This window comes from Cricetulus griseus, chromosome 6, assembly GCF_003668045.3.
Source record: "Cricetulus griseus strain 17A/GY chromosome 6, alternate assembly CriGri-PICRH-1.0, whole genome shotgun sequence".
Taxonomy (NCBI): Eukaryota; Metazoa; Chordata; class Mammalia; order Rodentia; family Cricetidae; genus Cricetulus; species Cricetulus griseus.
Genome location: NC_048599.1, coordinates 654524 through 668125, shown reverse-complemented (window position 1 = coordinate 668125; position 13602 = coordinate 654524). Strand labels below are relative to the sequence as shown.

The 13602-nt window shown below is 46.6% G+C and overlaps 1 protein-coding gene and 1 long non-coding RNA gene across 5 annotated transcripts in view; one reads left to right on the top strand and one right to left on the bottom strand.

Moving 5' to 3' along the window:
• The first annotated feature begins 3 nt into the window (after positions 1-3).
• Positions 4-1942, top strand: LOC103163982. The gene is made up of 3 exons (XR_003486259.2): positions 4-67; positions 171-207; positions 1318-1942. It is a non-coding gene; the product is annotated as an uncharacterized LOC103163982 (long non-coding RNA).
• A 6367-nt stretch (positions 1943-8309) lies between these two features.
• The window catches only part of Gmeb2 (glucocorticoid modulatory element binding protein 2), a 41161-nt gene continuing 35868 nt past the window's right edge, over positions 8310-13602 (bottom strand). For all 4 annotated transcript variants that reach the window (XM_027419947.2, XM_027419948.2, XM_027419949.2 and 1 more), the window contains 4 exons: positions 12581-12652; positions 12202-12339; positions 11854-11976; positions 8310-11293 (listed from right to left, as the gene is read on the bottom strand). In XM_027419947.2, the coding sequence (XP_027275748.1) occupies positions 10653-11293; positions 11854-11976; positions 12202-12339; positions 12581-12652 (974 nt within the window). In that variant the 3' untranslated portion in view covers positions 8310-10652. The remainder of the gene's footprint in view (positions 11294-11853; positions 11977-12201; positions 12340-12580; positions 12653-13602) is intronic.

Genomic DNA, 13602 nt, shown 5'->3' with positions numbered 1-13602 from the left:
GCCCCGCCCCCGCCCCGCCCTCAAGTGATAGCCTCCCTCCCAGACCTGGCGGAGCTCCCTGGACCTGGTAAGATTCCCCCCACACACACACTCCCCACCCCCACAGTTTCCCTAGGGTCAACACTACAGAATTTGACCTGGCCCTTTCCTTTCCCTCCCCCCACTCACAGCTGGATATCTGTAGCCTCTTGTGTTGGCGAGGGTGAGGTAAGCCCCTGGGGGGATGGCTTTAGGGTCAAAAGATGCTCCGAACAGGAGTGGGAGGGCCCTTGCCTATAGAGCTGTGACAAACTTAATTCTGTGTGCTATAGCCCAGGGCTATGGTCCCTGGGAGCAGTGCCAGACAGGTCAGAAACTGAGAACTTTGTGCTGGGGCAGGACCTGTTCCTAGAAGGCACTAGGCTTCTCGCTAGGGGCTCTAATGATTATAGTCAACCCCTTAAGATACAGAAATGTTGTGATTGTGCCAGAACTCAGAATTAGAAAACTTCTGGCCCCAAACCAAAGACCAGGATGGGTTGGGTGCAAGGAGCTCTCATTTGTGTTGCCTGAGGACCTGAGCTCTGTGGGGAGGTGCCGCCACCAGTCTCTCAAGGCACTCTGGTCTCCACCCTAAAGGTCGGGTAGCCACTGAGCTAGGACGCTGAGGCACAGTGGTTTGTGTCATTTACAATATGGGTGGAAGAGGAGAAATACTGAATGATAGCTCCTCCTCTGTGAGGGGTGGGGTCTGTGGGGGAGGGGCTGAAGCTGCTAAACTTGCCCCTCCTCCCCCTGGCCCTGCTCTGCCCCGCACACAACTGTGAAGTTGTGTTAAGGCACAGATGTGTTAGAAGTAAGTTCGGGGCTGGGTGTGGTGGCACACGCCTTTGAACAGCACACTCAGATCCCTGAGTTCCAGAGTTTCAGGACAGCTAGGACTACACAGAGAGACCTGTCTCCAAAAACCGAGAAAGAAAAAGAAGTGTCTAAACAAGGCAAAACTTTGCTCTTGATCAAGAAGAGGAAATACACAGTGACAGGAAACACACTTGCTTTTTATTCTAATTCAGGTGGTGACTGTGTCTTTTCTCCATTGGCTGGGGGTCTGAGATCAGTCTTAATTCAATTGGCTAGTCTGAAAAGAACTGGGGTAAGGGGCTGTTACTGCTCCAGGCCATCAACTCCTGGAATGCAGCTTTTATGTAAACAAAAGTTTAACTAGGTAGGGGAATTAAAACATTTGCAATAAAGTCTTACAAAGTAGGGAGGATGAAACGATTTTAATTCCTTTCATAGTATTTGATAGAAAAGATTCATATTTAATATTTCTTACAGATGGACAAGCAGATCTCTGGTTCAGGGTCCACAAACTGATCAGAACATGCATGCAGGAGTCTAACATGTGGTGTAAAGCAGCATCCAGATTCTGAAAAAGATGGCTGGCTCTTGTTATCATCCAGAAACAGGATGACAGAACAGGACTGGCCTCTATCAATATCTTACAGCAGGTGGTTCAAAGATTTTAACAGACAAAATCACAACCTAAAAGAACCTCAGGGTGAATATGTTCACAGGCAGTAATCTTTTTTTTAATTTTTTTTTTTTGGAGGGGGGCTTCAAAAAACAGACTTTCTCTGTGAAACAATCCTGGCTGTTCAGGAACTCTTCAGACCAGGCTGGCCTTGAACTCACAAAGATCCACCTACCTCTGCTAGGACTAAAGGCATGCACCACCACCGATGGACCAGTTAGTAAACTTATCCTTGTAGTGAGACAAGTGTCATCACTCACCCCTACCTGAGCAGACATGTTAAAGCTGGTTTCTCCCAACTTCTGTTGAGAGACTCAGTCAATGGCTTGAAAGGCCAACAAGGTCACAATGAAATTCTTTTCCTTTTCTGAGAACCAATTGTTAAACATCTACCAGCACACCATTGATAAAATTCATCACACAAAACTGTTTTTTGTTTTTTTGGGTTTTTTGTTTGTTTGTTTGTTTTGTTTTGTTTTTGTTTTTCGAGACAGGGTTTCCCTGTGGCTTTGGAGCCTATCCTGGTACTTGCTCTGTAGACCAGGCTGGCCTCAAACTCACAGAGATCCGCCTGCCTCTGCCTCCAAGTGCTGGGATTAAAGACGTGTGCCACCACCACCCGGCTTATCACACAAAACTGAAACAATTTTGTATAGGAGAAGGTTCCTCACTATCAATAAAACAAAAGCCAAACAAACAGAAAAAGAAATATTGTAAATATTATCACAGGTAAAAGTCTAGTTTCTTTAATAGAGAATATTTTAAACTATAAATATTATAAATTCAGAAGAAACTCACAACCTATAAGGAAAAATAGGCAGAATGTATGAACCAATATTTGCTATACAAACAAAACAGGAAATAGAAATTGTTCCAAATATAGAGAAAATGTTCACCTTCATGTGAGGAAGACACAGACCAGAACCTCCTGATTGAGTCTCCATTCTGGATCAGCAAGACCACACTAAGCCCAGGTCCACCCGGGTTCCAGAAGGAAAACAACTAGGAAGGCACATCTAGAATTACAGGGCACCATACCAAGGAATAGTAACAGAGACAGTTGTGGATGGGCTTACTCATGACAGCCTTTCTGTCAATCACCACAGTTCCAGGTCCCCAGACACAGCACTACAGTAGTTCCACCTCTCATGCAGGGAATACTGACAGTCATTGAAAAGGAGTCTCTCAGTTCTAGACACTTTACTAAAGCAGAAAAAGTATTCGGCAATGCATTTTTTTTTTACTATAAAAATACACACACACATACACACACACCTCACAGCAATCTGTCCTAGAAATTGGAAGTAGGCTGTAGCCAGTGTGGGACTTACTGTTCTCAGTCTTTGCACCTTTGCTTTTGGGACCGTATAATGTACCGCCTCTAGGATATCTTGATCAGGTACCGAATACACACCAGGAACCCAGTTCTCTGGCCTCTTCAAGGTGTACTAGAGCCAGAAAATCTTCCAGACTGTTCCCAGGCCAACCACACTTGGCCTCAAAGCCTAGACTCCCGGGACTAGGCACTAAGATCCAAGGGCCTCCTTAGCTCTTCTTCTTGAGTGTCTCACAGGTACCTAGCCCAAACTCTTCTTATTTCCCTAGCAGCCTTCCCAACATAGCCAAGGTTAGCCATTCTCTCGGGGACGTAAAGATAGGTCCTGAATATCCCATTTCATCCATATCCCAACACAGCAATGGCTGTTACATACCACTGATCTTACTCATCCCAGCTGTAATTCCTCCGTGGCCTCCTTATTTCTCATTCCTGTGATGATCACAGCTCAGTTTCTCAAAGCGCTCACTTCCAGGGAAGGTCCTCAGAAAGCCACTACAGGCGACTGCCTGAGTGCCTCTTAAACAGAGCAGTCAGGGTGTACATCACTAGAGGCAGACAAATGGGTGTCACAAATCCTGTGATAAGGGACTGGGAAGACGCCCGGGCGGTGGTGGCACACGCCTTTAATCCCAGCATTTGGGAGGCAGAGGCAGGCTGATCTCTGTGAGTTCCAGACCAGCCTGGTCTAGAAGAGCTAGTTCCAGGACAGCCTCCAAAGCCACAGAGAAACCCTGTCTCGAAAAAAAAAGGGACTGGGAAGACACAACCCCCTGTTTCATGACAAAAATTGAGCTTGCTTCATCACAATGAGCCTCATACAGACTCCTGAGAGGTGTTCAGTGACCACCTGTTCACTTCAGAGAAGTCCTCAGGGGTCAGGCCAGACTGAAGAGGCCAAGGAGGCACAAGAACTGGTATGACTGAAATCTAGTATTGGACTAAGAAAAAAAATGCATATACAAAATTAGATCATTAATGCAATTTTAGAACAAGTTATAAATGCATATATATGCTAATAGTATGTCTTAATTACTTCCCTATTGCTATTGCTGTGATTAAAAACACCATGACCAAAGCAACTTACAAGAGTTTAACTTAGCTTACCATTTCAGAGGGTTAGAGTCCATGATGGTGGCATGAAGAAACAGCTGAGAGATTGTATCTTGATCACAATCACAAGGCAGAGAGGGCACTGGGAATCTCTTAAAATCTCAAAGCCCACCGTCCAGTGACACACTCCTCCAACAAAGCTACATCCCCTAGTCCTTCCTAAACAGTTCCACCAAGTGAAGAGCACTGAGAAAAAAGGTAAATCACCTTGGTGGTCTGAGTGAGAATGATTCATAGGCCCATCAATTTGAACCGGAGGAACCATTTGGAAAGGATTGGGAAGTGTGGTCTCATTGGAGGTGTGTCACTGGGGTTGGGCTTTGATGTTTCAAAAGCCCATGGCATTCCCCATTAGCTCTCTCCACAACCTACTTGTGGATGAAGATGTAAGCTCTCAGCTACTGCTCCAGCACCAGGCCTGCCTGGCTGGTGCCATATTCTCTACCATTCCAGGTCATGGACTCTATCTCTCTGCAACCATGAGAACTAAATTGGATGTTTTCTTTTATAAGTTGCCTTGGCTATGGTGTTTTGTCCCAGCAACAGAAAAGTAACTAAAGCAGCAGCAGCAGCGGCGGCCACTGACTTAGAAAGAATACTCATGCCTGATGTACTGCAAACAGATTTCTCCCCTGACCAATCCCCCATTTTTTTCTTCCAGTGCTGGTGATGAAGTAGGAACTTGTGCATAGTAGACAAGTACTCTACCAATGAGTTATATTTCCAACCCACAATGTTTTTAAATCTTCAAACTCCAAAGTATAAGTGCAGTTTTCGTTGTTTATTTGGTTGGTTGGTTAGTTTGAGAGAACATCTCACTGTGTAGCACTGGCTTGGAACATATTGAGAACCACCTGCTTCTGCCTCCCAAGTGCTAGGATTAAAGGTGTGTACCACCATGCCCACCAAAAGTAAAAAAGAAAAACTGCTGTGAAAAATACTGTTAAAAGAATGAGAAGACAAGCCATAATCTGGGAGAGATACTTGAAAAAAAAAAAATCTGGGGGTTGGAGAGATGGCTCAGAGGTTAAGAGCACACTGGCTGCTCTTTCAGAGGACCTGAGTTCAATTCCCAGCCAACCACCCAACCACATGGTGGCTCACAACCGCCTATAATGGGATTTGATGCCCTTTTCTAGCTTGCTACATGCCAGAACACTGTATACATAATAAATAGAAAGCAGGAAAGAAAAAGCATCTGATGAGAAGGTCCAATAAAAGGCTAATATCTACCCCTACTGTCAGTCTCAGCATGTGTGAGACCCTGAGTTTGACTCCCTTACACTGCTGGGGGAAAAAAAAAGAAAAGAAATAGAACAGAAGTCATAATTAACAAAGTGGACCTAGTTAAAAATGGGCAAAAGAAGAGCTGGAGAGATGACTCAGTGGGTAAGAGCATGGGCTGCTCTTCCAGAAGATCCAGGTTTAATGCCCAGCACCCACATAGCAGCTACCAACTTGTCTGTGACTCTGTGGGCACCTGACATGCTAGTAAAAGTGCTCATAGGTATAAATGCTCACAAATTAAAAATAAAAATAAGTCTTTTAAAAATTGGGGGAAGACCTGACACTTCTGAAGAGGATGTATAGGCACATAAAAAGGGCTTTTAAGGACAGGAGAAATGGCTCAGCAATTAAGAGCACTTCCTGATTTTGCAAAGGACACGAGTTTAGTTCACAGCACCCACATGGCAACTCATAAAGGTCTCTCTCTCTCTCTCTTTTTTTTTTTTTTTTTTTTTTTGTTTTCAGAGACAAGGTTTCCCTGTATAGCCTTCACTGTCCTAGATCTCACTCTGTAAACCAGATTGGCCTCAAACTCATAGAGATCTGTCTGCCTCTGCCCCCTGAGTGCTGGGATTAAAGGCGTAAACCACCACCGCCCTCCTTCACACTCATTTTTGTTATCTCCAGTTCAGGGGATCTGTCTTGTGAACCTCAGACACCAGGCAGGGAGATGCTGCACATGCATACATGTAGGTAAAACGCTCACACACATTAAAATAAAAGCAAATCTTTTTAAAAAGATGTTCTATATCATATGCCATTATGATGCAACTACAAATCAAAATTGCAACAACAAGGAAGGGCAGTGAGGTGGCTCAGTCTGTAAAAGCACTTGCTATACAAGCCTGATAACCTGAGTTCTATTTCTGGAATCCATGCAAAGTTGGAGAGAACTAACTCCACAAAGTTGTCTTCTGTCCTCCATATGCACATAGTACATACATCCCCACATAATCTTATATATAGTGAGTGATATAATAACTTTTAATAGGGAAGTTATGTGTGGTGGTACGTTGTCTGTAATCCCACAGGGGAGAGAGGCAGGAGGATTACAAATCTGAAGCTATCTTGGGCTACCAGTCATAACATCTCAAAACAAACAAAAATGCAACAGTGAGATACAACCATATACTTGTCACAATGCCGAAGTCCAAAATGCTAAGTATACTACACAGAGTGAGAATGTGGGTCAACAGGAACACTCATCGCTGATAGAAACGCAAAGCAATACAGCAGCACTAGAAGACACTGGCAATTTTTCATAAAAGTAAAACACTATTTCCATGTGATCTAGCAATGGTTATTTACTCAAAAGAACTGAAAAAGAAAATTGTCCTCCTCAAGTAGGTGAATGGGCACACTGCAGTCTGCCCTGATATGGTGTTATCCATCAGCCCCAACCTCTATGGACTAATGCTTCAGAACACTGAGTGGGTAGACTGCTCCTCTGCTCCCTGCTCTTCTCTCTTGCATCCTCATCCGTTGAGTAGCCAGTGCTAGAACCCATTTCTAGGGACTTCTTCTCAGTGGGGGCATAAGAGGTTAACCTTTCTGAGCTAGTGGGTTTGTATTCTGCAGGCCGTAACTGCCACAAGTGTCAGGAATAGGTGTCAAAAGGGCTGATGAGGGTATATATATGCCCCTTGTCCAGGGGCAGAAATGGGTTCTTTGGTAATGTCAGGGGCAGAGTGACTATAGAGAATAGCAGTAAAGAACAAATGTGAACTCTTTTGATCTGAGAGGTGGAAGGGTATGGTTTAGTGAGGAGGGGATTCCTGAGGTGAGAGTGCAGAAAGGTGGCCTAAGCAACGTGTGACTGATGATATCCTTCCTAGAGACAAAGGACAACGGGAACTGTTTCAGGAGAGGAATTAAGAATTCTGTCTTGGACCCATTAAATCTGAGGTGCCTACAGATTTTCTGGGGGACTGTAGGTGGGCTGGAAACAGGAGGTCTATGAAGTGCAATGATAGGCAGTGTCCATGGCCTTCTATTGGTTCTATTGCAGTGGCACGTGCTCATGGAAGAACACTGAATCAGAGCAAGTCTTCAGATGCTAAGTAAACATTTGTTTAGTCCCCCCCCAACTAGGAAGTCATACATCCATCAACATCCACCCTGAGGAAGTCTGTGCCTCATCCAATTCTCATTAAGCGACATGATATGGTATCTGCCTCTCTGCTCTGTGGCATGTAGGAGGCATACCTGTGGTCTCCTAGGGACCACAGTACCAAAGAGGGTAGCGGTGCTGAAGAAAGATCTTGAACGAGCTGAGCAAAGGAAGAATGTGGCTAGTTTGACAGCAAAGGCCTCCCCCTACCCTTTAGAGAAGGTGCTTGGAGCTCCAGCTTTGGGTCAAGGTGAAGAAGAGTTAACTCTAGCTTTATCCTCACCCTGTTCCATGTTCCTTACAGCTCTACAGTGCCTGCCTTGACTTACAAGTAGTGAATCTCTGTTTCTGAGCCACCCAGTCTGCAAAGCCTGATGCAACAGAAAGGCACACAGAAAGATGCCTAGCACCTACACTACACTTGCACCCTGAGCTGAACTCAGAAGCCGAATGGTACCTAGTGTAGTTATTAAAAGTGTTTGAAGGCCAGGTGGTGGTGGCCCACACCTTTAATCCCAGCACTCGGGAGGCAGAGGCAGGCAGATCTCTGTGTGTTCGAGACCAGCCTGGTCTACAAGAGCTAGTTCCAGGACAGCCTCCAAAGCCAGAGTGTAGTGGTGCGTACATTTAATCCCAGTAAAGGCAGGTGGAATCCCTGTGAGTTCCACAACAGACAGGGCTATGTAGAGACCCTGTCTCAAACAAACAAAACCAAAAAATCCATCACCAACAAAAACAACAACAAAAAGTAACAATCAAACAAACAAAAAAACTGTTTGACCTCAGGACACTAAGAAGGCTCCTTGGTCCTAACCCCTACAACAGTTGGACTCAGTGGACAAATGTGTTTGAAGAACCTGAAACAAGCTAGCACTGTTACAAGGGGCATGTTTTTACAAGTTAAATATGGTTTCTCCCATAGCTTCCATCACAAGAGACAAACACACAAATTACAAAAGTGTTTTTTATTTTAAATCAAAGTACCAAGCAGATACTTACTTAACAACATACAAAGTAGAACTCAAAGAACTCAAACTTGCCCTTCCTTGCATGCCTCCTGGGCAGGCATGGAAAGGAGCTTGCACCCTCTGCAAAACCAAATCCTGTCCTATTTCCTCAGAAAACCAAACTGAAAGCAGCCACAAGCACCCATGTTTGCATGTAGAGGGGAAGACCTTCCTTCCTGGATTCTGAATGGCCCATTCGGCAGGGAACACAGCAATAGAAGAGTCAGTAGGAACCACAAGAGGCGGGTACAAACAAGTGGTGGGGCAAATGATCACACTTCCTCCCCCAGAGCTACAGGTTCCACACAGATGGGACTATTGGGCCTTCTCTGTCCTGCAGAACCCTCCCTAGCCTGCCAGGAACAGCCTTGGAGGGTGGGCTATGGACAGCCTCTGGGGACACTGGGAATGAGTGGTGTGAACTAATTCTGAAGCTGATTTGGGGATTATTTTTGTATGGCTCTGAAATGAACTTCACCTTCCAGTACCTCCATGCTCTAAGGGGCAAGGGCTAAAAAGGTTTCAACCTTGCTCTTATGAAGAAAGGAAACTGGCTCACATCCCAAAAAGCAGATGGCACCTGGGACTTGTGCCAAGGAAAGGCTCTTGGTTCCCCAGGTAGGAAGATTTTATTTGTGACACTAATCTAGTCTGAGCTTGTAGAGCAGGGACTTCTGGGTAGTACCCACCCTGCTGGTTCTCCCAATGTCCCTAGAGTCACACAGCTGCACATAACAGGACTTGTAACTCAAGGGAAAAGAGTTCTCAAAAAAGGAGTATATACATAAACAGGTAAACATCTGCCAGAACCAGCTGATTCATGACCACAGTGAACAATGATGTAACAGAAGAAAAACAAGAGTGAGAACCTCAGTAGCTTGACATGGGGTGACAGGGGCAGACAAGGCCCCAGTCACAGCAAGGGTGTAAAAGCATCTGGGCACTCAAGGTGGGGTGGATGGACAAAAAGTTAGCCAGTTCCCTTCAAAGCAGAGAAATGGGACAGTGGCCCCTTCCTGCTGTGGGACCCTTGAAGACAAAGCCTTCAGTTGACAGAACAGGAGGTTCAAGAGGCACCTTAGGACTATCCCAGGACATACCTTACCAAGAGGCCAAAACTCTGTTCCCTGAATTGTTTGACTCCAAGGACTCTGGCCTAGAGGACAGCCCCTTGCATGGGCCCAACCAGACCTGTAAAAACTGCCTGCAGACAGCCTTCCATGGAATATTTTGGATCCTATCTCCCAGCTGTCTGATCCACCAACTCTAAACAGCCTTCTCACATAGCCTAGGGCTCTCAGGATAGAGACAATGAGTATTGAACAGAGAGGCCCTGCTCTATCTCCAGGGAAAATTTAGGGGGGCTACTATAGGGGGCTATAAGAGCAGGTTGCACATAGGAGTCATTTGAGCTACCCCAAGTCACAGGCATACCCCCATACAAATCCTCCAGAGCTTTGTCTCAGGGAAAGACACTACCTAAGACCTCTAGCACCTGGCTAGGTGTATGTATAGGTGCTCTGGGTCCCTCCCAGAACTGACTCAGGAGTCTAGGCACTCAGCATTGTTTTGGTTGAAAACACTATTAATTTTTCCTAGAAGCCTACTAAGCAATTAACACCTGCAGCCCATGTGCAAAGGGGTCTAGAACACACCAGGTCCATGAGACCCCTTCACCACCTGAGTGCCTTTGTGGTGGGAGGGGTCCTGACTGGGGTCTGCACTCAGCCCCAGGGCATGTTCCCACAGTGAAGGAACATGGACACTGGCCATACTGAACCTACAGAGAACTGTGGGAAGAGACCAAATCCATAGGATCTATGGCTTCCACACTCAGGCATGCTGCCCAAGACATGTGTCAATAATGTCCCAGAAAGCTCAGCCCCATTGGGGTGCAGGCACTAGGACGTGTGATCAGCTGGGCTCTGGTGCTGGCTCTGCAAGCTGTACCAGAAGCACCCAGGCCTCCTCCTCGTCACTGACCCCTGGTTCCTGCTCAAGGCCCAATGTGTAAACAGGATTAATAAGCAACAGATGGAAAAGAGTATTTCCCACGAAAAAAGGGGAGGAAGTTTAGAAGTTGAAGACTGATGTTCCAGGTTGCTGGCATCATTCTGCCCCTTTTTTCTTCTCTTGATTCATCCGGCAATCCTCTCTTTGGTTCAGCCCATCAGACCTGCCTGTGCTGAGCCAGCCCTGCGGCCTGTGTCTGTAATGGCCTCTGCCTGCAGTGGCCTGAGGAGAGGCAGCCAGCCCAACTTGGAAGGATCTTACCCTCCCTGCCAGCTACTTCTGCTCATGGTCATCTGCTACGGCAGCCACCTCAATAGTGGCTGTGTGTTCCTCAGGTCCAGAAGCAGCTGCTGTGGGTACTGTCATGATGGTGCTGCCCGCAGGTGATGCCTGGGCCACATTCTGCAGGGTGGGTCCCAGACCAGGCAGAGTAAGCAGCTGCAGTGGACTGACCACCTTTAGTACTGTACTGCCATCCTGCATGGCAGCTGTGCTCAAAACTGTGAGGCTGGATGTGTCCGGATGGATCTCTACCGTGCTGGGGAAGGTAGAGCCAGAGGAGGCCAGGACTGTGTATCCCCCAAGCAGCGGGGAGGCTGGTGAACTGGCTGGGGCAGCTTGAGGAGAACCCTTACCCAGGACAGTGGAAGGCAGTGTAGATACCACTTTGCTAAGTGGCATACTGGTCAGCTGGGACACAGGCATTCCTGGGCCAAGGGCAATCTGTGCAGACTGTGTAAGCACCTGGGAAGCCATAGCAGCTGGTCCAGATGTAGCTCGTGCAAGACGGGGCCGCTTCATAGGGGATGGCAGGGAGACTGGTGTCAACGTCATGAGCACATTGCTGAGGTGCTGGGACTTGTGCTTCAGCTCCTTGGCACGGCGACGGTGCTCATCACACTGTTGTTCCAGGGCTGCAGGGGACACACAGCATCACCACAGAGAACAGATTGGGACAGATGGTGTTCCCACAAGGACAATGCAGGTATGCATAATCAGTGAGCAGATCATAAACCAACAGCAACCCAAATGACTAGAGGACTGCTTACGAAAGGAAAGGTTGGTAGCAATTGGTCCCTTAATGGCCCTCAGGATGGCCCAAGACCACAGTTCCAAAGTATTAGTTCTACAGGCCAAACCTTCCCCTCAGCATCAAAGTACCAGGGAAAACATATTACTAATATACAAATACCATAGGACAATCCAGCTCTGGCTGGTGCAGGTGGTTTTTTCCATTCCCCTGTCATATTCCTTTAAATTAAATAATGTGGTTCATTACAGAAAGGTCAGTAAAGAATGACTTATGCTTTCCATACAGTAGGCCACAGCCACTGGAGTTTTACTGACTTTTCCATGTATGATGCCTGTGTTCTACTGACTTCTTGGTCTTCAAATGAAAAGTTCATCTATGTGGCTGTGTCTCTAAAGTGTGTGAACACATGACTATCCCCAAACACACTGCTGCTGGGCATACCTGCCAGGTCCCGGGCATACTGTTCTCGAGAGCGGTCCATCTGGCACTTATGGCTGGCCAGCACCTTCTTCACCAGATCCAGCATGCCAAAGTTTTGCACAATGTTGTTGAGCAGGACAGCATCTTAAAGAGATAATGCCAACACTTAGTAAAAATCTGGGCCCCTCCTAGAGTTCCTGAACTCCACTGCTGAGCTGGCTCCTGAGGAACCAACCACAGAAGTCTAGGATGCATACCAAAAGATAGCTCCCCTCAGCACAGTAGGGTCCTGTGTTCAGGTTCAACTTCCATCCCAGCTACATGGCAAGACCTGGGAGTAGAGAATCAGGGAGAGTCGGGCCCCCTCACCTCGGAGCTGCAGGGGTGGGTCCTGCACTCGCTGCTGCAGACCTTTCATGGTTTCCTCCAGCTCCTGTTGGAATTCCTGTATGACCTCATCCAGTAAGCCCGCATCCTTCAGTCCCCGCCAGAATGCAAATGTGTCATCTACGATGGAAAAAGAGAGTCAGGTAGGCAGTAGGCAAATCGATGTATGGAGCAACTGGCAGCAGGAAGTAGTAAAGGACATCACCTTAGGAGGCCAGCACATGAAGCACTGAGTTCCATATTCCTGCCCATAAGTCTAGTGGGTCAGTGATCAGATCCTGAACCCAGTCAGGATCAGATCACTGGTAGATAGGTCCTGTCGTGAGCCCACCTGTATTCCCAAGAAGCTGAGGGAATATACCTCCAATGGCTGTGGTCCAGTCACCAGGGTCCTCACAGGTCTCTATGGTGATGGTAGCAGGTGAACCATTCACTGCAGGTAAGGCAGAGCTACATGTGAGTATTGCTCTACATTATAGCACCGAGAACTTTAAGCCCTGATGATCCTTCCAAGGCTATATCTGAATCCTTCTTTTCCACCCATTTTCAGAGGGCTGAGAAGCATACTACACTAACACTAGTCAAAGTACTTCTCTGGTTCATAGTGAGCTTATTTTTAATCACAGATGTCTTCAAACATATAAAGAAAGAACAGAAAAAAACAGCCTCTGAGCCATCATCCAACTTGAGCAACTCCCAACATTTCGCTCCTCTGGTTCTGTGTACAAGCCCCTGTGACTAAGCCTTGGGAAACTGGCAGGGGAACTCTCTGCCTACCTTGTTTCCCTTTACTTGCCCTATAGGTCACCTTTACCTTTACCTCTTGTCTAAGTTTTACTGATACTATAGTAATCCTAGACTCATCATAGTTCCAATTTTTTAATATTAAAAAAGACAAACCATCCACTCTAGTATATCCCCAAATTCATTTCTGGCACCTACAAACCCAACTGTCCACATAGTTTGCACTTGGAAGTCTTAGAGTTTCTGACCATGGATTCATGCACACTACTACATGAGTAGCTCAGAAACAGATTCAGAAGCAGGCATGTATTTCAGAATATATGGAAGACAGCATCTTAAAGGGACAACGCCAAAACTTAGTAAAAATCTGGGCCCCCCACCCCAGAGTTCCTGACCTCCAGTGCTAGGTTGGCTCCTGGGGACCAGCCAGTGGGAAGAGCCAGCTCCACAGAAGTTAAGGATGCATACCAGAAGACTCTCCTCAGCACAGTAGGGTCATCAATGTTTTTTGGGCTTTTTTTGTTTTTTTGAGACAGGGTTTCTCTGTGTAGCTTTGGAGCCTATCCTGGCACTCACTCTGGAGACCAGGCTGGCCTCGAACTCACAGAGATCTGCCTGCCTCTAGCTCCCCAGTGCTGG